General features: G+C 39.7%; 1 protein-coding gene across 1 annotated transcript in view; it reads left to right on the top strand.

The window, feature by feature from the left end:
* Positions 1-22,763, top strand: part of ADAMTS16 (ADAM metallopeptidase with thrombospondin type 1 motif 16) — a 154,662-nt gene that overhangs the window by 65,699 nt on the left and 66,200 nt on the right. The window contains exons 11-17 of the mRNA XM_060145959.1: positions 8,694-8,789; positions 13,542-13,690; positions 14,878-15,050; positions 16,877-17,007; positions 18,972-19,095; positions 19,501-19,745; positions 21,609-21,747. Of these exons, the coding sequence (XP_060001942.1) occupies positions 8,694-8,789; positions 13,542-13,690; positions 14,878-15,050; positions 16,877-17,007; positions 18,972-19,095; positions 19,501-19,745; positions 21,609-21,747 (1,057 nt within the window). The remainder of the gene's footprint in view (positions 1-8,693; positions 8,790-13,541; positions 13,691-14,877; positions 15,051-16,876; positions 17,008-18,971; positions 19,096-19,500; positions 19,746-21,608; positions 21,748-22,763) is intronic.

Here is a 22,763-nt window from a genome sequence, read left to right on the forward strand (position 1 = left end):
ACAAGAATAATAAACCAGTCAGCATCAGCATATATTCCCAATGTTGCCTTTTCATTGGCAGAATATGTGAAATCCCTGAGAATTTTTTGCGTGTCACTCTCCTGTTTGCTAAGGAAAAGGAACATAAAATTTTTCTTTCAAAGATGGAATGTTCTACATCATACTGCTGGTTTTCACATTATTTTGCTGTGACCATGGAGTATCCTCCGTGGTAAACTAGCGCCGTTTGGAAAATACAGGAAATAAGAAGTTAAATGCAGCAGGTCTTTTTATTACTGAGGAAATATTTACCTGCAGGGAAATGTATTTCTTATAGGTGTACAATTGGGTTTTAACAAATGTATTCCCCCATGTTACCAGCATAAATCTAGAATGTTCCCTTTTGCCCCCTTCCATTCAATCCCCTTCCCACCCCAGTAAGCAACCATTGTTCTGATTTCTGTCACTGTACTTTCACATTGCTTATTCTGGAACTTCATAATTGCCAAGTAAAGTTTCACATTTTGCCATTAAATATGATGCTTTCAGTTTTACATAGTTACCTATTATCAAGTTGAAAAAGTTCCCTCCTGGTCCTATATTGGTAAGAGATTTTATCACAAACTTATGCTGACTTTTATAATACTTTTTTTTTCTGCATCTATTGATATAAATGTATTTTTCTCCTTTATTCTGTTAATGTAGTGAATTGTACTGAAGGGTTTAAAATTATTTTTCATTGATTTTTGAATGTTAAACCAACCTATATTCCTAGGATAGCTTTACTTGGTCATAATCTATTATTCATTTTTATATTTTGTTGATTTGATTTGAGAATATTTTGTTCAGGATTTTTATATCTGTGTTCTTTTTTTTAGTAAATTAATTTATTTATTAATTTATTTATTTTTGGCTGTGTTGGGTCTCCGTTTCTGTGCGAGGGCTTTTTCTAGTTGTGGCGAGCGGGGGCCACTCTTCATCGCGGTACGTGGGCCTCTCACTGTCGCGGCCTCTCTAGTTGTGGAGCACAGGCTCCAGACGCGCAGGCTCAGTAGTTGTGGCTCATGGGCCCAGTTGCTCCGCGGCATGTGGGATCTTCCCAGACCAGGGCTCGAACCCGTGTCCCCTGCATTGGCAGGCAGATTCTCAGCCACTCTGTCTACCAGTAAGCCCTATATCTGTGTTCTTGAATAGTATAATTTAGAAAATTTTTTTCTTAAAATTACCATTCAAGAATTTATATCAGGGTTATGCTGCCCTCAAAAAATGATTTGAAAGTGCTCCCTACTCCTTTGCTTTCTTGAAGAGCTTGTAATAAAATTGCTATTGTTTCTTCCTTAAAGTTTTATTGGAACTTACCAGTGAATCCTATCTGTGGGAAGGTTTTTGTAATCACTAACTACACTAACACATGTAGGGTTATGCAGAAGAAATTCCTAGCTAGACTGATCAGATTCATTGGAAAAAAAATTAAACATCAAAAAATGACACAGAAAGAGTCCTTTTCCAATGATTTTTTTTGTTTGTTTTACCTGTTTTTTTTTTGGGGGGGAGGGGGGTTACCAAAATTTGTTTGTAATATTCTCATTTACCCCTTGAATGACTGAAAGGTCTATAGTGACATTTCCTCTTCCATTCCTAATAATGATAACATGTGTTTCTTTATCTCTTTTTCTTGGTCAATCTAACTAGAAGTTTATCAGATGAATAGTCCTTTCAAAACATCAATATTTATCTTTATTAATTTTTAATGGAAATATTTGTTGGGTTCTTTTCTATTTCATTAATGTCTGTTTTGTCTTTATTACATACTAAGGCTTAATGTGACTTTCTTTTCCTTGCTGTTTATGGGATAAACTTGGATCACTTACTTAAAAATTTCTTCTTTTCTAATATAACCATTTAAATATAATTAAAGCTAGTAATTTCTTTTTCTCAGCAGCATTATTAACATATATCCTGGACATTTTTAGATGTTGAATCTTTAATATTATTAGCTATGAAATATTTTCTAATTTAAATGGTGATTTCTTCTTTAACCCATGCATTATTTAGGAGTATACTATTTAACTACCAAATAATTGGTGATTTTCTAGACAGCTTATTAATTTTGGTTTCTAATTTTGTTCAATTTTATCAGAGAATATACCCTATAAGTAGACTTTTGAAATTTATTGAAACATATTTCATAGCTCAGCATTTGGTCTACCCTGGTGAACATTCTATGGCCACTTGAAAGAATTGTGAATTCTGCAGTGGTCAGGTATAAAGTTCTAGATATATCTAGTTTGTTAATTTTTCTGATAATATTGTTTATAGCTTCTATATCCTCTGCAATATTTGGTACTTGTTTTGTAACAATTTAATAATTTAATAGATATGAGTGTTAAAGTCTCTAACAAAGATTATGTATATTTCTATTTCTCCCATTAGTTCTATTAGTTTTTGCTTTGTATATTTTGAAGCTGGGTATTTAGGTGCATACACATTTAGGAATTTTATGTCTTCCTGACTCTCTCATTAATATACAATAACTTTATTTTATTGTTGATAATGTTACTTTCCCTTGAATTGTACTTCATCTTATGTTAATATAGCCACATCAGCTTATTTAGGAATACTCTTTGCATGATATCTTTCCCCACCCTTTTACTTTCCATTTCTCTGTGTTTTTATATAAAATATGTCTGTCATAACATCCTTTAGTTTGGCATTGCTTTTCTATCCAGTTGAACAATCTATAGCCTTCCACTGGGATGTTTAATCCATTTATATTTAATGTAATTATTGACATAGTGGATTTAAGTCTACCATTTTGCTATTTGTTTCCTATTGTTCTCTTCCTTTTTGTTTGTTTTCTTTTGGATTAAACATGCTTTTAAAAATTCTATGTTTGCATCAATTTGCTTTTTAGCTATATTTTCTTGTATTTTTAGTGGTTACTCTAGAGATTACAGCTGCATCTTTAATTTACAACCTACATAGAATTAGCATCATATCACTTTATGCAAAATGCAGGAGGATCCTTATGACAAATAAGTCCATGTATCCCTCTTTCACAGTATGTACTATTGTCATTGTGTATTTTATTTCTATGCATGCTGTAAACCACACAACACAATATTAAAATTTTTGTTTTAAAATAATGGGTTGCTTTAAAATAAAATAGGTTCATCTTTTATATTTACCCACATGTTTGCCATTTATTATTTATGCTTTCTTATAGATCAGTTTCAAATTATATCATTTCCTTAGGGGATGAGAAACTTCCTTTAACATTTCTTGTAACACAATCTGTGGCCACAAAATACGTCAGGTTTTCTCTATCTGAAAATGTCATTAACTCACCCTCAGTTTTGAAGAACACTTTTTCTGAGTACAGAATTCTAAATAGTTTATTCTTTTTTTTTTCCTTTAGACACTTTAAAGATATAATTCCATTTTCATCTGGACTCAGCTGTTTCTGATAAAATGTTTGTGATCATTTGTATCTTTCTTCTAACATTTCTAATCATTTGTTTAGACAATTCAGCAAGCTATGCATTTGGGTTATTTTAAGTTTCAGTTCCAGAATTACTATTTGGTTCTTTTTTTATAGTCTATATATTTTTTTAGGGAATGTCCCATTTATTCACTTATTATGTCCATTTTTAAAATATATTTATAACATATTACATATGTTACAATTATATATTGTAACATATTGTTATTTTATGTTGCATGTATTTATATTATGTTATTATAATAGGTGAATCATTTTGATCCCCTGAGGCTTGTTTTACTCTTCCTTAGGGCTCATCTATTCTGGTTTTTCCTTAGCCCTAGGGCATGGCCTGTACTCTAGTTTGTGGTTCTTACTCATGAGACATGGACGCCCAGGATGCTTACTGAAGTCTCTCCACTTTATGTGGCCAGAACACTGCTGTCTCCTAGCATTGTGCATCTCTGTCTTCTAGCCCTTATCAGCTTTCGACCTAAAGCTGTTGCCCTCTTCCAGGCCACTTGGAGTCTCATCCTGTACATCAACCATTCACTCACCAGATAAGGACCTGCGGGAAATCCTCATGGAGACCTCTGGTGCTCCCTACTCAATGCAGCTTTCTCCTTTCTGGTCCCATTCCCACAAATTCTAGCCACTTCTGCAGCCCCAACTCTGATCTATGCACCCTCCATTCAGTGAGACTGCTGTTGTCTTCATGGGAACCATGTCTTTGCACCGTGGCCAGGAAGGTGTTCCCAGAGAGAGAGCTAGGCAAAGGTGATGCCCACCTTACAAATTCCCTTCTCTTGAGGACCATGTACTGTGTTGCTTGTTGCAAGAGTCTGAAACAACTGACCAATACATTTTGTCCAGTTTTATAGTTTTTGCATGTAGAAAAGTAAGTGTGGTACCAGTTACTTCACCATGAACAGTAGAGAAAATACCTTTTGAAAAATACCCATTAAAGTCAATATTGTGAGCTTATTCCCTTTTCTGACTGAAGAATATAAAATAATAAATAACAAGGAAACTACCCAATGCCTCAACCAGCACTTGGCACTTATGGCCCATTCAGTAAGACTTTGCTGGGAAGGGTGATAGATGGATGGATGATGTTTTAGACAGGGTTGAACCTTTTTTAAGTACCACGTGCCATTTAGTTTGGAATGTTAAGAGATAACGCGAATGCATATGCGTTCTTCTTTTGGATAAATAGATGTGTATTTGGTGTATATGTGTTGGTGTTTACATACTTGTTTATAAATCCACACACATATATGGCCATGGCTTTCTCTGTCCACTGATGACTTGTTGATAATCAAAATTAGTGATAAAAGCACACCACTGCTTGAAAAACAAATAATTACAATAAATTATATATCCTATTATAACATCATTTGTATATGCATTTTTAGTTTGTATTTTTGGAAAGTCTGATACTGACAGTTTGAGAAAACTAATCTGGTGGCATTCTATTCACAGTATGGAAATGCCACAATAAATCCAACACAGTCATCTGAAAATGTTTGTTTTATTTGGGGTATTAGGTTGCGATGTTAAACTTAACTAAGTCAGTATTATCAAAATAAGTCATTGTGAACGTAGCTCTTAAATTACGGGAAGGAATAGCAAGTGAGAGAGCCTTCATTAAAGAGAGTACAGTATTCCTTAGCAGCAAAGATAAAAATAAGCGTGAACTCTGTACATGGTCCTCAACTTTCTTCTTCTTAAGTCAAGTATTAGTTATTTTAAACATTGTGTCTTTATCAAGTTCCTATTCTGCTTCATCAACATTGCTTGGTGGCCTGACCCTGCAGTCTGAGATGCAAGTTGCCAGAATTACTTTGAAATTTGATCACCTTAGTGTCCTGGGTACTGTTGGTAAATTGGGAACCCACCCTCCAATCCAGCAGATATTGCATTCCAACTTCTTGGCCCTAGAACCATGATTTAATAGGATCATTGTTCCAAGAGGACCCTGAAGTTTTATTAAGAATGTAATGACCTACAACCATAAAGCAGAATTTAATACAACCATTGTACATTATGTCCAGAAGTTAGCAGTTAGGTCAAAGTGTGATAAAACTGAGAGGAAGTAATCGTTTTTTGGTTGTTTATATAATAAAATAAACATTGTTTGAGGTACTAGAATTTTTATTTGTTTTCCAGGATGGAATGTCACATTTTTATCAAATGACCAGCAGTTACATCTATAGGGCACCAAGGTCTCAAATCCTTTTTGACATGTTGGAACACAGTAACATGAATTATATATTTCAAGGCTCTTGTAACTCTGATTTATTTCTGCCTGGAGGCCTGGAATTGGGAATTGAGCAGCTTCCAGAATGAGGCTGAAATACACAGATGGCATAAGCTGGGCACAGACTGAGTTACAGTCACATGCTTTAGTGGTGAGCTGTCACCAGCATCCTATACTTGAGAGCTTCTTACTTAGAAAACTTAAAAACTATTGCCTTCAATAGTATCTTCCATCCATATTTCTTTATTCTGCAAAATGTTCCCCCAGACTACAATGTAAGAATATTATGAAAATCCTTTGAATAGTAGTCTAGGTGTAGTGTTTTCATATCATAATGTCACCCTCTTAAGTCATTTTAGAAGCTTTTATGATCACAATTCTCTGATCACTATTCATTTCATTTTACACTAAAAATGTTCCTGCTCATTCTGTCCAAGGTTTCCATAGAAACAAACTAACAGATGTTCAACTCAGAAAGCATTTATTGAAAGCCAGCCAGGTACTAAACACTGTTCCAGGTATTGGTGACAAATATATAAAAATAATTTAGCATTTTAAAACACCATTTATTTTATCATCTTGCATCATCCCTGAAACTGCCTCCAGACTTAGTACCACTGGCTCCCTCAGGCCACAGCCATGAACCCAGGCTGGGGGCTGGGATTGAGCTCACATCTCCTCACACCTTTGAAGTGAGAAAGGACACTGACATGAGTTTTGTGCCTGTTAGGTGCCAGGCCCTGAGTTGGGCACATTACCTACCTATGACGCTTCATTCAGTCCCCAGGACAAGTCGATGGGTGGTTGCATTCAGGGAGGATACCGGGACTCTGCCTGCCCAGGTTTGCCATGCCCAATTCACACCAGACAGGTTTACCTCCTCGGAAGCCCAAACCCTCACCTGGACCACTGTGTGGACCATCCCCCGCTGACCCAACAACAGGAGCAGGTATCTCTGTCACATCCACCATTCACCTATCATTCACTCATCCATCCGTGTGTTCATCTGTTTGTGTGTGTGCACACCCAGCCACCTAAATCAGTAGGTCTCTGAACCAGCACTCACGGGCAGGTATGCCTACCCTGCACCACTGTCTGGATTCTGGCTTTGATCCACCATATTTCCACCCAGATATTAAGCCAGGGTCCACAAGTTCAGGTTTCAAGGGAGCTTTATTTATATCCTGATTTCTGTCACGATGTCATCCCGGGAAGCAAACAGAGCTTCCCAGTTGTCTCTTTGGAGACTTACAGATGCCCAGGCCCCTGCTTTTATGGATGCCTTGTGGTCCTCTTATGAGTCTGATCTCTAACCACCGTTCTGGGCAAGAAGAGAGGTTCCCAGCACAGCATGCTAACTGATGTCATGAGAGCCAGGAAAGCACTAACCACCAGCGTGACACATTTGCCCCAGTAGCACTTAAAGATTCTGGAGGACTTCCAAGAAAATGAAGTTTAGTGGTATAGTGATTGTAATCTTAAGAGGTTACTATGAATACCTTGAAATAAAAGCAATTAGTTGATATCAAAATTAAAACATTGAGAGTTTGCTTCTTCACAGTCCATGCTCTGAAAAGCTGTCTTATTAGTGAGAGAGATACAAGTGGAAAAAAATATAAGGTAGTGCCTTTAACAAATTCCTTAACTTTTAAATATATAACAAGTACATTTATAAAGGAGATTTGAGAATTAGTTTTATGAAGGTAAAATTAATATGGAGTATTAAAAGAGAAATCCTTCAAGAGTTCACTCACACAATGCAGAAAGTCTCCTGTGAGCACATCTCTAGCATCACTGAAACAGAAAATAAAGTCACAAGTGCCGTGAAATGCCATCTTTCAAGCAATATTAGGTGGAAGTTTTGCTGTGTTGCATTTTCTTTATAACACAAAAACCCCAGTAGATGCAGCTATTAAATGACTTGGGAAATAGTGCAGCACTTGTTCAAATGTTCAGAACAGTTGTGCAGATAATTTAAGAAATGTTTCCATCGTGTGCAGTTGAAGCTACCACCAGCATTCCTGAAGGTCCCATCATTTCATGAGTCCCACTGCTGACTGCCCTTCACTAAGATGTTCCTTTGGGCTCAAAAGGATATAGAAGTAAAACTAATTCCTTATACTTGGAGAGGCCTTTATTGTGTATAAATCTCAGATCTTGTTTTATTTTATTGACAAATCAGCCATGTGGGCTTTCCTTCCTCTGCACACGTCTTTCTTCTTTGTCATCTTCCTTTGCACGAACCCTTCATTCCTTTTCCCTTGAATGTGCCGTCCTTGAGCTCAATAGTTGGCTCGGATGTCCATCTTCTCTGACGTCTTCCCTGGGTCCTCCAGGCAAAGCCCTTTTCTCCTGGCAAGCCCACCCTGCACTGTGTTCTTCCCCTTGTAGGGGCATCTCTTCCCACGTGCACCACATGGTGATTTACAGCTAATCTATCCCGCTAAGACCATTCTTGAGAGGGTAGGTCTGGTCATATTTCTTATGGAACCTCCTGCCTAGTAAGATAACTGGCATATTCTAGGACTTCACTGAAGATGTGGGGATGGTGGATGAGTGGGTGGGTGGATGAATGGATAGCTGAATAGAGGAATGGACAAGGAGAAGTTAGTGAAAGGGAGGATGGAGAATGAATTATAAAATGCTAGGTTTTACTGGGTTTTTTAATTTTAATATTTCACAGTTTTCTTCAGTGCCTGGATTAAGCATATTTTACTTTTTTAATTTAGAAAGCGTAATTTTGTTAAATGTATGATGAATAAATATAAATAAATAGAGCTTCAGGGATAGAATTAAGTTGAAGCAAGTCTAGAACATGAGTCTTCTAGGTCCTCACTATCATATGCACCTACTCCTAAGTAGATGTCAGCTTTCAATTTATATCAGTTGTTTTTCCCTTACATTTTTCAGTGATATTTTTTCAGAGTCGTATGGATCATTTGTAATACTAATGACCTTTTTTTCCTCCTTTAGGATATCTGTAAAGCCCTGTGGTGCCACCGGATTGGGAGGAAATGTGAGACTAAATTTATGCCAGCGGCAGAAGGCACAACTTGTGGGCGTGACAGGGTAAGAAGCTAATCTTAGGCACATACATCATACTCAGATGTCAGTCTTTCAACCATGCATCTTTCCTCTGCTTGCCTTGGTATTTTTTAAGCCCATCCTTCTGATATATATGTCCATATCTATACCCATGTCAAAAGATTGTGTTTAATTTATATTAATTCTATGAAGAGGACTCCCCTTCATACTTTTCCAATGATATAATTGATGAGCTGCCTGGAATAAATAGACATAAATGTCAGGCAACAGGTGATGGCTGAATCTGTTTAATGAAGGAAAATGTTAAACTCTGGACCACCTTTTAATCAAATAAAGAACCAGCATTCAGCAGTTCTGTTAAAGCCTCAAAGCATCAGCTTGAAGACTGTGGAATAGATCCTTCTGACCTATTGTTGCTCCTGTGAAAATGACAGAGGTGCTCTAGTGGGGAAAAGAAGAAATTCATAAGACAACAAGTTTATTACTAACTGGGGGGCAATGACAATTCTGTCATTAACACTTAAAAATAAATTATCTTAACACTCAAGAGTAATCTTTTAATCCTTTTGATTTAAACTGTGATTGTATTTTTTTTCAGAATATAAAAGACTATTGATAAAGATAGAAACATATTGGAACCAAATTGTCACTGTAACCATTTTCATCCATATGTATCTGAACTTTTTAGTGATGCTAATGAGTACACAATAGAAATCTATGCCTGAATATCATTGATCCAGGATGTTTAAAGTCCGAAGTAAACCTATGATACCATAAACATATTTAAATGTGAATACAAACAGAAAGGATTTAAAGTATTAGGACACAATGCTAACATAATGCTCTTGGGTTGAATTATTGCAAAGCTGACTGAGGAAATGAAGAGAAATGAAGTAAATTTGCTTAAGAATAGCACCCAGCGACCATTCATCCTACACATGTTAATATGCTTTATTTTCAGACTTTCCCAGGGTGAGACTGATATTTAAATCCTTCTAGGGATGTAGGCAGCAGTAAATTAATCCATAACAAAAATGTCTAATTAAAATGCTTTTAGTTTCTTGAAAGGGAAAATAGATTTGCTTAGGTACTGCAATGTGGAAATACCAACCGTCACGGGATACCAGGGAATTTACCTGAACATTAACTGCAGGTGATCACGATTCTTTGCACATAACTGACTAAAACTGACCAAATTTTGCAAATCTGATAGTTTGCCAAATTATGCCTATTTATGGAAAGGTTGGCAGCCCTTCCATTGTTGCCTTGGTGATGGTTCACACAGGTATGGTGTGGTTCTCCAGGTGTCCTACCTTCTTTAAAATCTACTATTTTCCTTGGATGAAGTTACAGCTGTGATGCCACCCATATATTCTTGTTACGTTCTATTTACCTTAAAAGCAATTAAATTGGTTTTCATTGGTATTTTAAAATATTTTTTTCCTGGTGTTTCCTCATATTGAAAAGAATTAAAGCCCATTAAGCTGGACTGGATGCCTACAAATTACACAGCAGTGAGTGTTCTGCCCAGGATTGAATGGCTGCCCAGTGGCCATGCTGGGACAAGCATCAGAAGTTCATGTAAAATCCCCCTTCCGTGTTAGTTGTGTCATCCTGTATCACTGGTCCACAAGTGTCCATGAGGTTTATTGGTTGAGAAGCATGCGTTACCAAAAGTCAGTATCTCAGTACTTTGGAATATTCCAGAACAATGGCTGGGCTGTAGATAACTGGCAACAACTGTACTGCTTCTGTGCATCTTTCTCCTAGATGGGAACCTATTTTCCTCCATCAGCTACCAATGCTGAGGCTCTGCATGGGTGTGCATGCTGGTGAACCTGAGTGGTCAGTGTATCTTTCAGTGGCAAGCACTGTACTAAGAACATTATATACATTGAATTGTCACAGGCACCCTGGAAGGTGAGCTTAGGGCAGCCCCCCACTGTACACCAAAGAACTCTTCCAGGAAAAAGACACTCGGTTTCTCTGCTCTCATGCCATGAGAAATCCAGAACAGGGGTCAGGACCACAGCCTGTATGCATGCTGAAGCAGATTCCGGTTCTTTAATGATCCCTAGTAGAAAATTAAACCATCTCTCACTTTGTGATTATGTTGCAAATGGTCCGAGGCACTTGGCCTGTGTCATTGCATTGGGTCTTTGGAACAAGCCAGTCTGGTGGTTTCCCTCATCCCTGATGTTCACAGGAGGACGGACAGGCTCAGGGCACCTGAGTCAGTGCCCCAGGTCACACACCTAGTTGAAGTGATACGCGGGGCTCATTTTCACCTCAAGAACGGTGTACGTTCTTGTGCCTCATTATGCTGCTGCCCTGTCTGTACGGGGTTTAAGTGTAACAATGGATTCCTTGAACAGTATCACAACAGGGTGTGAGCCTTATCATGACATCACACTGTCCGAGATAAAGCCTCTTTCATAAGCCACACTCTCCATCGGTAAAATGTAAAATTGTGATAAACATGGGATTGTTCTTCAAAATACAACTGGTGCTTCAGTAGACATTTTATGTGTCCATTTCACACAAGGGTCTTACCCCCGACCACCCCACTGACTGGCTCCACAGGTCTGTGACCTGCATGAAATTAGACTCAAATTGTATGTATGTATGTCCGTGTTTGTGTGTCTACGTGCACCTAGGCATTCCCCCCAACATCCTTGGAAGAAGATGTAGTGCTTTCTCCTCAGAATCTCAAAAAGTTTTCTTAAATAATTTTTAAGGATAGTCACTTAAGGATACTCCTGGGCCTATATCCGGAGAAAACCATAATTTGAAAAGATACATGCACCCCAATGTTCATAGCAGCACTATTCACAGTAGCCAGGACATGGAAGCCACCTAAATGTCCATCAAGAGATGAATGGATAAAGATGTGGCACATGTATACAATGGAATATTACTCAGCCATAAAAAGAGAATGAAATAATGCCATTTGCAGCAATGTGAATGGACCTAGAGATTATCATACAAGTGCAGTAAACCAGAGAAAGATGAATATCATATGATATAGCTTATATGTGGAATCTAAAAAAATGATACAGATGAACTTACTTATACACAAAACATAAATAGACCCACAGACATAGAAAACAAACTTATGGTTAACAAAGGGAAAGGGGGGTGTAAATTAGGAGTTTAGGATTAACATATACACACTACTGGATGCAAAATAGATAACCAATAGGGACCTACTGTATAACACATGAAACTATACTCAATATTTCTTAATAACCTATAAGGGAAAATAATCTGAAAAAAATTGATATATATGTAAGTATAATTGAATCGCTTTGCTGTACACCTGAAACTAACATAACATTGTAAATCAACTATACTTCAATTAAAAAAAGGATACTCTGGCAAAAACAAAAAAAAATGCATTTGTAAGACTGTTAATTGCAGCAATAATTATCAAAGCAAAAGCCTGGAAATGATGCAAATGTCCATCAGAAGGGGACTGGTTGGAAATATACCTAATGGAGCGTTTTGTAACTGCAACAGAGGAAAGAGGGATGTGTCTATCTTCTTCTGTGGAATGAACTACAGAACATATTGTTAAATGAAAAAGCAGGATGGAAAAAGATGTGGATAATATGGGGTCATTTATGAAAGAAAAGGAAATACCAGTCTCTATATAATTACTTATATTAAAAAATAAAAGGATAAACTCTAAATTAAAAAAAAAAACATTTTCTGTAATTTTAAAACAAAACTAGACCAAATTTTATTAAAGTAATTCATAAACATCCCAAGCAAAATGAAACAATCTAACCTAAATAGGTTCCATTTAGGCTTTAAGTCAAGTTATTGGCTTAACTATGACCACAACAGAGGAATTATCCAAGTGACTTTAAAACCCAGCACTTTGTGCACCTCAGGTAGAATTCATCCAGTAGACACCAAGTACTGCAAGGAACCTTAAACAGTTCAGCAATCATATCGACATTGATAGGTTGGATTTGCTCTTCTGAAACTATTATTTTTATAGACTCCTACACAACGCTTTGCCGGCAGAATGTCAATTGTGCCCAGTGAATGGGTCCATCAGTGGGAAAACCAACACCACTGAATGCACGCTAGATCTTGTGTAGTTTTTGCATGTGGTGGAAGTGAAGAAACCATGTAGATTTTAGCAGAATTAACATCTATGAACGCTTCTCTGGAGAAAGGGGAGCTGATAGCATCTCCAGCCTCGTAGGGACAGGAGGAGCCCTGTGTGGGTTATTTCGTGTCCTTAGAAAGCTGTGTGACCTCTGACATGCATCACTTATAACCTCCAGGCTCCCAGCCCAGGTGCTTTGGAGCAAAAGCACAGAGCACCGGCCAGAAATGACAAGGTGTTGAGCCACATGGAACCTCCAGCTGGATTTTTCTACCTGACAGTCAGTCTGTTCCGACAGTGAGAGGTGAAGAGCACGTTGTTTCCAGGAAAGGTTAGAGCTCCTACACCTGAGAGGTGAACAATTGGACTGAGTGTTCCTGCAACACAACTTAACTACACGTGTTAGGTTCCAACAGCTCAGACAGAAGTTTGAAAATGATTTTGCTCTGTACCTTCCCTTTATGTGGATGTATAGAACAAGGCTAGGTCTGGAAAGAAGAAAAGAAGCTGCATGAAATGTATTTTTATTATGTGCTACCTGAGGGTAGGGATGCTGATGTCTGCCTATGTGACCAAACTCCCCTCGGCTCAGCATTGCAGAAGTGATGTACTACCCACAAGTCAGATCACTGTTTTGTTTTGTTTTTAATTTTCAGTGGTGCCGCGGAGGGCAGTGTGTGAAATATGGTGACGAAGGCCCCAAGCCCACCCACGGCCACTGGTCAGACTGGTCTCCCTGGTCTCCTTGCTCCAGGACCTGCGGAGGAGGGGTGTCTCACAGGGACCGGCTCTGCACCAACCCCAGGTGAGCGCACTGGACCTCCCTCCTCATCAACACCCATCTCTCTGCTACGAACTTTCCAAACAGCATGTAGACATAAGCTCAGTGAAAGTAATTCTGTACTCCCCATATTACTGTAAAAGAACGCTAAGTCAGAAAGCCCTTTTGCTCAAGCATTTATTGTACAACGATGTCTCTGTGGTATAATTTAAGGTGCTTATAACTACCTGACCACAGCAAAAGTAACGGAGCCAACAGTGATATTCAAGAACTGGATTTTAACCATGCTTACATGAAATACCAAAGTTCTGCCTAAAATAAGGAGATAAATCATAAGTATAGAGAACCCAAATCAATAGATAAAAATCAGTAAGAACAATTTTTTCATGTGAGAAAACCAAAGTCTTGGTTTTTCATCAAATATATTTCCCTTCACAACATGTGGTCTCAGTGTGTCTTCTGTAGACGATGATGATGTTAAAAGCAGTCACCAATGCAGTGGAATGAAGGGGTTTTTCAGTTCTCCTTTTGCACCTATATGTGTTTAACTTATGTTAAGACTAAGTAAAATGATTTATTTCAGTCCTGTCTTTAACGCATGAGACCTGATTGGTCCCCTTCATCGACAGGGTGCTCTTGTGCTGGTGTGTCCACGTGAATTCTAAGGGGTGAGAGGGGTGTTTGCTGTCTCTTCCAACCAGTGGAAGACAAGTGCTTGTTCTGTCCCCATCCGGTGTCCTCGCCTTGTCACAAGGAGGCTGGTAGGGGAAAGAAGTTGCCATCTGGACAGCAAAGTAGTTGAATTTCAGTCTCAGTTCTGCTTTCTCCCAGCTGCCCTCCTGTAGTCATCCTCTCCTTTATGGAATTCGGAGAACAACGATGCTCACCCTGCCCACTACAGGGAGACGAGCAAATACGTGCAAACTCACTTCCCAAATTCTAACCTGTTCTACCAATGCTGCAATTATTTGCACACTCAATAGAAAAGGAAAATACTACCCATATCATTAATATGTAAGAAAATGCCAGTGCCTTCTTAGGAATGCACTTCTTTTAACTGGTGACAGTAAGTATCTTTACTTAATGGTCACCAGTTTCCTATGTTAAATCTTTAACATTATCTGCTCCATCTCCCTAATAAGCCTCATTTCAAGGGAGGGGTGAGTAGCTATTCAAAGGCAAGGTTTCTAACTGGACACTGTACATTCCAGACCATCGAATGGAGGGAAGTTTTGTGCGGGATCCACGCGAACTCTGAAGCTCTGCAACAGTCAGAAATGTCCCCATAACAGTGTCGACTTCCGTGCCCTGCAGTGTGCCGAGTACAATAGCAAACGGTTCCGAGGATGGTACTATAAGTGGAAGCCGTACACCCATGTAGAAGGTAAATCTCAAATCCCACTTTCTGGTGGCACCCTCGGACTTTTTTACTCTTTAAAGAACTATGTGATCAATAGTGTGCATCCGGATAGACGGAATATTGCTGTTAGGGCAACGTCACAGGTCCTTTCCCTGTTGCTAGTTTGATTCTGTCTGCCCGAAGGCCACTGGCACCTTATCTAAACTTGACCAGCTGTGGGCTCAGAATAAAAGCAAACAAGATAGAGAACATGTGCAAAATACCATGAAATCTTTAAAGAAGTGATAAAGCACTCAAAGTAGACGATTTATTGGTAATGAATCAATTCTTTTTTAATACAAATCATGGTAGTTGATGGTGAGATGGTGTTGAGTATGTCACCCATTGAACACTCATCATTGTCAGAGAATGAAAGCAAATTCACGTCTTTTGGAAAATCAGATAATATACCACGTATCTGGAAAGTCTTGATCTACAACTTATAAACCAGGAAGTTTATTTGTACCATATATAAGACTGTACTCTCCAGTTGAAGAGAAATATGTACTGGCCTTCTGATCATAGTAACTTGAACTCAGTAGCTCAAGTAGCATAATTTGAAGATAAATTCAAAGAACCCCTAATCATCTCATTCTTTGAAAATGAGAGTACTGTGTTACCCAAGAAACACTTGAGAAGTACGTAAGTTAGGCCATCTCATCGGGCACTTAACTTTTACCATCCCAATATATATAATGTTATCATGGTGAGAGTTTTATGGATTCAGCAAATTCTGGAAGGAAAATTTAAGCAGTTTCAAACAAAGCTATTTTTTGTTGGGTTTTTACTCCTAAAATTAAGTAAAAGTTAAGAAAAATTAAGCCAGTGAGAAACAAAGGCACAGGAGAAAATAGTAGAAAGAACTTCGAAATTGGGGTCAAAAAATCTGTGTGCTATTTCTGGCTTTGCTAGTCTGCAGTAAATAAATTCGTGAATCATGGAAACACATATTCAATTTGATTCTTAGAATTATTCAGTTGGGGTTCTTATCCTGCACTATAAAGAAAATATTTGTACATGAGTCTCGGGCCTGTGAAAACTCCTCAGGCAGATAATTTTTTATTATCAACTGTTCTCTTCTTTACCAAGAAGAGAACAAAGGGAAAAAATAAAGTTTCTACAAAAGTTCGTATTAGCCATATAAGTCATAAATCCTTGAAATGGATTTATACCGAGAGAGTATATGCACTTGATCTGCCAATCTGTAGTCTATAATGAGACCTATATTCTCCATGGATCAGTGTTTTTTGACAATCCATTATATTTATTTAAAAAACAATGTTCTCTGGAGATTTCATCCAAAAGTTATTCTCTTTATCAGTTTAAAAATACTATGTATTTTAGTAAATGCATTAGCTGTTAAGAAATTTTGTGATTATTTTGAGTATTTTATTACACTTTATTTGTAAGATCTTGGTGTATTGCTACAAAATAGTAGTGACTTTTTGCATTTCTAGAAAGAGTAATTAACTATACTAGTAAAATAAGTGAACAGTAATGTAGTTCAAGTCAACAAATGTTTATTGAATGCCTACTATGTGCCAACCACTGTGTACGGAGCAAGGACCGATAAAGGACACAGTCGAAAAAAAATAATAGTGAAGCTTTAAAAAATATTTTCAAAAATTCAAGGGGAAAAACCAAGCCTAAAGAGGCAATTTATAAAAATGTCTTTGCAATGTATTATTGTGTGGGAGTTATTTTATGGGAAAAAAGAAAAAAAATAGTCTATCTAAAATTTAGAGCAAAAAAAAATGATCAGAGCTTAAGTATCTTTCTTATTTGTGTTTGTGTGTGTATTTCTTTTTAAGATCAGGACTTATGCAAACTCTACTGTATCGCAGAAGGATTTGATTTCTTCTTTTCTTTGTCAAATAAAGTCAAAGATGGGACTCCATGCTCGGAGGATAGCCGTAATGTTTGTATAGATGGGATATGTGAGGTAATAATGATCATTCATTCATTCAACAAACATCTCCCAACAGTCTGCTTTATGCCAGGCATCCTGTAAGGGGCTAGAGAGACCAGACATTTAAAACACACCTTTTCCCTCCAAATCACAGCCCAGAGGGAGAGAAAGCCAGATGAACATCTATGGAGACAGGCAGTGCCTTGTGGCAATGGAGGCGTGTGCAGAGAGCATGGCCGGGGGAAGGGTGGAGCTGATTCTCTCTTAGATGTGGACCTAAGAGATTTGTAGGGTTCCTCAGGGAAGGGAAAGGGAAGAGGGGTGTTGGGGAAGCAGGGAGGGGAACACAGAGATACAGGAAATCATGGGATGGTAGGAACCAGTTCAGGGGTCAGAGTACCCAGAGGCAGGCAGGAGCTGGGGGATGCTGAGGAGGTGAGTGAAGGGGAGAAGCTTGCAAAGGGCCATTTGCTGCGGGGACGAGGACTTGGGGTTTTTATCCACATGTCCCTGTGGAAGGCACTGGGACTGGGGACGCGTAGAGTCACCCAATCAGACGGCAGTAGCCAGGCAGTGGCGCCAGAGTAAATGAAGGCAGGGACAGCACAGAGACAGGGACCGCTTCACTGCTGTCGAGGGGTCTCGGGAAATCGGCAACCTCACTTCTGCTGGAGAGGGACTCAGGGCACAGGCTGGGAAAGATAGGCGGCTAAGTGAACGCAACGTTCTGAGCTTGCTACCAGGCACAGAAGTGAGGTGTAGGAAGAATTTTATTATAAACAAAGGGAGGGTGTTACATGCAATGGTCAGATACATTGCATGTAAATAATGGGCTTTTCAGGGAAGAAGTTACTCAATATTCGTATTCAGTGGAGTCCAAAGACCTTGGTCCCAGGTCTGATTTTCTTTAAGGTGTAGACCATGACCACAGTAAAGTTGAATCATCCACTCAGACCCTCAGTGTAATCGTTTGAATGCATGAAGGTTAGACTAAATGATTCTGTTCGGATCTCTTTCAGCCTTAAAATGCTCAACTGTCCACCCATTGTGTCTAATTATCAGTTGATTTGTTAAATATGTCATTGTTTTTATGTATTCTTAATGATACAGTATCACAATCCTTTATTTGTAATTCTGAAATCCAAAGATGTGTGAAATGGAAAGTCAAAAATTTATTTGACTGTAAAATATAAGCTGACCTGAATTTATTTGGTGGCAAAACTGTCTTGAATTGATACGACTATCTTCAGTTATGTTTATCCCGCTCACTGTAGAGATGTGCGCATTTTAGAAACATCGTTGCTGTCCGGAGCCCTGCAGGGACTCTCACATCATATATGTGTTAATTACCTTCCCACAATCCAAAAACCTCTTGAGTTCTGAAATGCATCTGGCCCTAGGATTTCAAACAAGGGATTGTGGACTATAGTTCAGCCATCATTTCTGAATGGATTTGTTACATAGCTAGCCTATATTCTTTGCTAGGAAATGTAAAATTGGCAAGCATCACAGAATATATAAACAGCTGCTAAAATTCTAGACAAATGTGCCTTTTACATAATTTACTGCTGGGAATAATCGCCCTGTGGCCTGTGTTCCTTCTTTGCCTCTGCACAAGGCGATTCGAAAAAGCACAAGGCGAATTCCAGTGGAAACTCGTGAGGCCACATTGCTTGTCATTTGTGCTAAGTGCTTTATATCGGTCTGAAATTTACCCACGTCTCCAGCATGACAACCCGATAGGTTTAATTCTGGGCTCAGTGTAGGACAGTCGTGTAAAAACGCCAAAGAGGACAGGGTATGTTTGCCATGCGAAGGTCTCCTCCTTTGGATGGAAGCGTAGTTGACAGTCTCGCAGTGCACATACTGGGTATCCAATAAATATTTGTTAACTCTCCCGTGTTGGTGAAACTTTCAACTCGACGGGAAAAGGTTTGTGACTTTGCCCCTGTTGTCTTGTCTTTCATGAATGACACGTGACCTCATGGGTCCCACAGAGAGTGGGGTGTGACAATGTGCTGGGATCCGATGCTGTGGAAGACTCCTGTGGTGTGTGCCAGGGAAATAACTCCAGCTGCACAACGCACAAGGGCCTCTATGCCAAGCAGCACCGTGCCAACCGTGAGTCCACCCACCGGAGCTGCCTGCCTGGCTGATCAAAGGGCGAAAGGAACCACCTGGTGGGAAGGATGGGAGGTGTAGTGCAGACAGAGTCCTGAGATCCCTACATAGACTCCTTGCCTGCTTTGCTTCTCAAACCTTCTGTTTTGATTGGAAGTGGTTGCTAGGGTATTTGAATTCAAGTGGTTTTTAGACACAGTGAATATTACAATAGCTCTGCTCCAACTAAAAAAATAAAAAACTCATTTATAGGACCCATGCAACTGGATTGCCAAAACAGATCTCCAGTTTCCAAATTCTGATTCTCAGGGTTTGGTTATGGAGAAGAGCAGGTGCCTAGGGATTTGCCTTGGCAGTACCGAGTGAAGCATCCCATCCTCCCCCTTCCTGTCTCCTTTGCTCTAGAGTATTACCAGATGGTCATCATTCCTTCTGGAGCCCGGAGTATTCGCATCTATGAAATGAACGTATCTACCTCCTACATTTCTGTGCGAAATGCACTCAAAAAATACTACCTGAATGGACACTGGACAGTGGACTGGCCCGGCCGGTACAAGTTTTCAGGAACTGCCTTCGACTACAGACGGTCCTACAGGGAGCCCGAGAGCTTAACCTCCCCTGGGCCAACCAACGAAACATTGATCGTGGAGGTAGGTTCCAGCCTCTTGGTCTCAGGGCTTGAATTTGAGGTCTTAGGGTGTTTTTGTAGGTTCAAGGCTACTGGAAAAATATTACATCCACACAAAATTGTTTTCAATTAGATAGTGTCTCAGAAACAAAACTAATCAATATATAGACTAAATGGGCCAGTGGACTTGTTTTGATCGCCTTTCATTTCTAGGTGTGGGATGAGATTTGTAATTACGCATATCATGCAGTCCCCATTTTTGCATCTTGATCAGTCGATTTTAACAAAAATCTGCTTCTCTCCTGTAAGCTCTGTGGCTCTGAGAAGCAGCCACTGTGGGTGGCTCTGTGTGTGCCTGTTTGGGTGGGACCAGCATTCTGCCGAGTTTTGTGGAAATGGGAGTGAGATGAGAACCCACCACCTGGGCCCAGTGCCTGGCAGGGGATTGCACACTCACCCCCTACGCAAGCCCCTCTGTGCTCTACCCCAGATGGCAGAGGCTCACGACATACAAACGGGCATCTTCTAACAATGTAATTTGTCCTCATGGGACCGGGCAGGTGGTGGCAACAGGCAGTGGACACGCTAATTCCCTACTTTTTTTTGTATTTCTGTGCACACTTAAAGAAAAGACTGGTTCAAAAGTTGCCCCCTCAGCCCACACCTATGGGTGCAGGTGTGAACCATCCACAGGCCCTCCACCTGCTCTCCAGGCCTGGCAGCCCCATCCCGGTGTCCTTGCATCTTCCTGGGAGACACCCCATCTCCACACGTCCTACTGCCATCGCCCCTCCTGACCCGGAGCTGCTTCCTCCGCCCCTTTATAAACATGTTCACTGTGAATTTCTGCCTTGGTTATTTCTCTCCCCCCATCTCAGGCTTTTAGCTTTAATACCCATGAGGAAAGAGAGATCGGTCAGGGTTGAAGGTAGTTGAGGCTTGTTGGGCACCTGTTTCCTATGCAAGAGGCTCAGGATGTCAGGCGACAGAGTGGCTCAATGGTCATACATTGAGGCCACCTGTCCAGGGCTCATACCTGTCCTGAAGCATCTTCTCCAACTAGACTCGAGCTATGTTGTCAGGGAGGGAACTGTGGGGCCAGGGAGTTTAGGGAAGCTTCAGTGACTTCATCCACTGGAACCTCCCATCAGGGACCAGTGAGACTCCAAACTTCAGAGATGGGATTTCTATTAACAGACTAATGGTGAGGTTTCCAGAAAAGCCTCTCACCCAGGTCAAGGGATCGATACCTTTATAAAGGAAAAAGTAAGTGGTCCATGTGGTCGAGTTTCCAGCTAGGAGATGAAGAGTCCAAATGCAATTCCATGTGCTGAGCATTGCTCACAGGTGTGCCCAAGCTGAGAGATCTTTACTAGTAAGATGTTTTTCTCCTGGAGCCATACAGTACATGCCAGTAGGCAAAAGTCCTCTGCATCCCATCACAGGAGGAAGTACTCAGAGTTAGCCTTCATCCTGCATGGATGAGATCCATTCACCTGTTCTTGGTGGTTTGGAACTCACTAGGAATTGTGAAGGTGCTTTTTAGGTATCATTTTCTGATTTGCTCAGATGGAGAGCATTGGGGGGCTCCCACGGTAACATGGAGGGAAAGAACCAAATGCTCTTGTTAGGTGGTAAAGGCTGTGGAAGAAACACTAAATGTAAGGCAAAAGAGTCAAATGTCTATATATTTTATAGATGTGCTTGTGTCTAGTTTAATTCCTGTTTAGAAAGTTAATGTAAAATTTGGAGGATGGACAGTGTTTATTACTGTAATCATCTTCTGATGGATATGTCTGGTGTTTCAAGTAGTTTAAAACAAATTAGCTTCTATTTATTGGTTCTAATTTAACTCATTATCTTTTTCCCTTTTTTTTTTTTATAGCTTCTGTTTCAGGGAAGGAACCTGGGCGTTGCCTGGGAATATTCTGTGCCACGGTTGGGGGGTGAGAAGAAGCTCAGCACCCAGCCCAGCTACACGTGGGCCACCATCCGCTCCGAGTGCTCCGTCTCATGTGGAGGGGGTAGGTCACTTCCCACGGCTGTCCTGGTGATAGGCACAGAGGTGCCGGGTGCCTTAGGACCATGGGGCACACTGCCCTGGTCCTCATCACACTGCCCTGGTCCTCATCACACTGCCCTGGTCCTCATCACTCTGCCCTGGTCCTCATCACTCTGCCCTGGTCCTCATCACTCTGCCCTGGTCCTCATCACCCTGCCCTGGTCCTCATCACACTGCCCTGGTCCTCATCACACTGCCCTCATCCTCATCACGCTGCCCTGGTCCTCATCATGTCCTGATTAGGAGACCAGGGCTTCTGCCTGAGGGAGGTACTAACCTTTCTAGAGGCAGAGTAGAGAGCAGTGCTGCTGAGTGTTACTTGAAGACTTGAGCTGTTTTCTCTAATTCATCTATGTCAGCGTGTGGCCTTAAGGTTTAGTGAATTGGTTTCTGCTTTTCATCTAATTTAAGATTTTTGAAAGGGTAATCTTATTTGAGACTATTAAAATGGAATTCACTCAAATTATTATACATTTCATATTTATGATGAGAAATAGAAACTTGCATGGAAACTATAGTGATACAGAGTGAGGTTTTTATCAAATGGTCTTGTTCAAAAAATTTACTGGAAAAAATTTTGCTGTAAAGTCATATACTTAAATTCACTCAGAAAGTGTAAGAATTTTATGAAAGTTGCTGTGAAAATGACAAGAAACAACATGTCAAAAGAAGAATTTCACATGATGATAGATGGGTTTATCACCTTAATACCATAAGAATTTTAAGCCCATGATTAATTGATAAAGCTAGTTCACTAGAGGGACATTTTTAGCTTAGAGCCAGTATGCACTAACTGGTAAAGGGTGGAGAATAAATACGTGCAAACTTAGAAACAAAATATTAAGTCCTCTCTGATTTTTAAAAAACAGACAAGTTTCCATTCGGACAAATGGATTTCAGCTTTGTGCATTCCAGTTTTTAATAATTAAGTAATTAATCCAGACAGTACTATATATTTAAGTATAATGGTACACAAAT

Source organism: Lagenorhynchus albirostris, chromosome 3 (assembly GCF_949774975.1).
Source record: "Lagenorhynchus albirostris chromosome 3, mLagAlb1.1, whole genome shotgun sequence".
NCBI lineage: Eukaryota > Metazoa > Chordata > Mammalia > Artiodactyla > Delphinidae > Lagenorhynchus > Lagenorhynchus albirostris.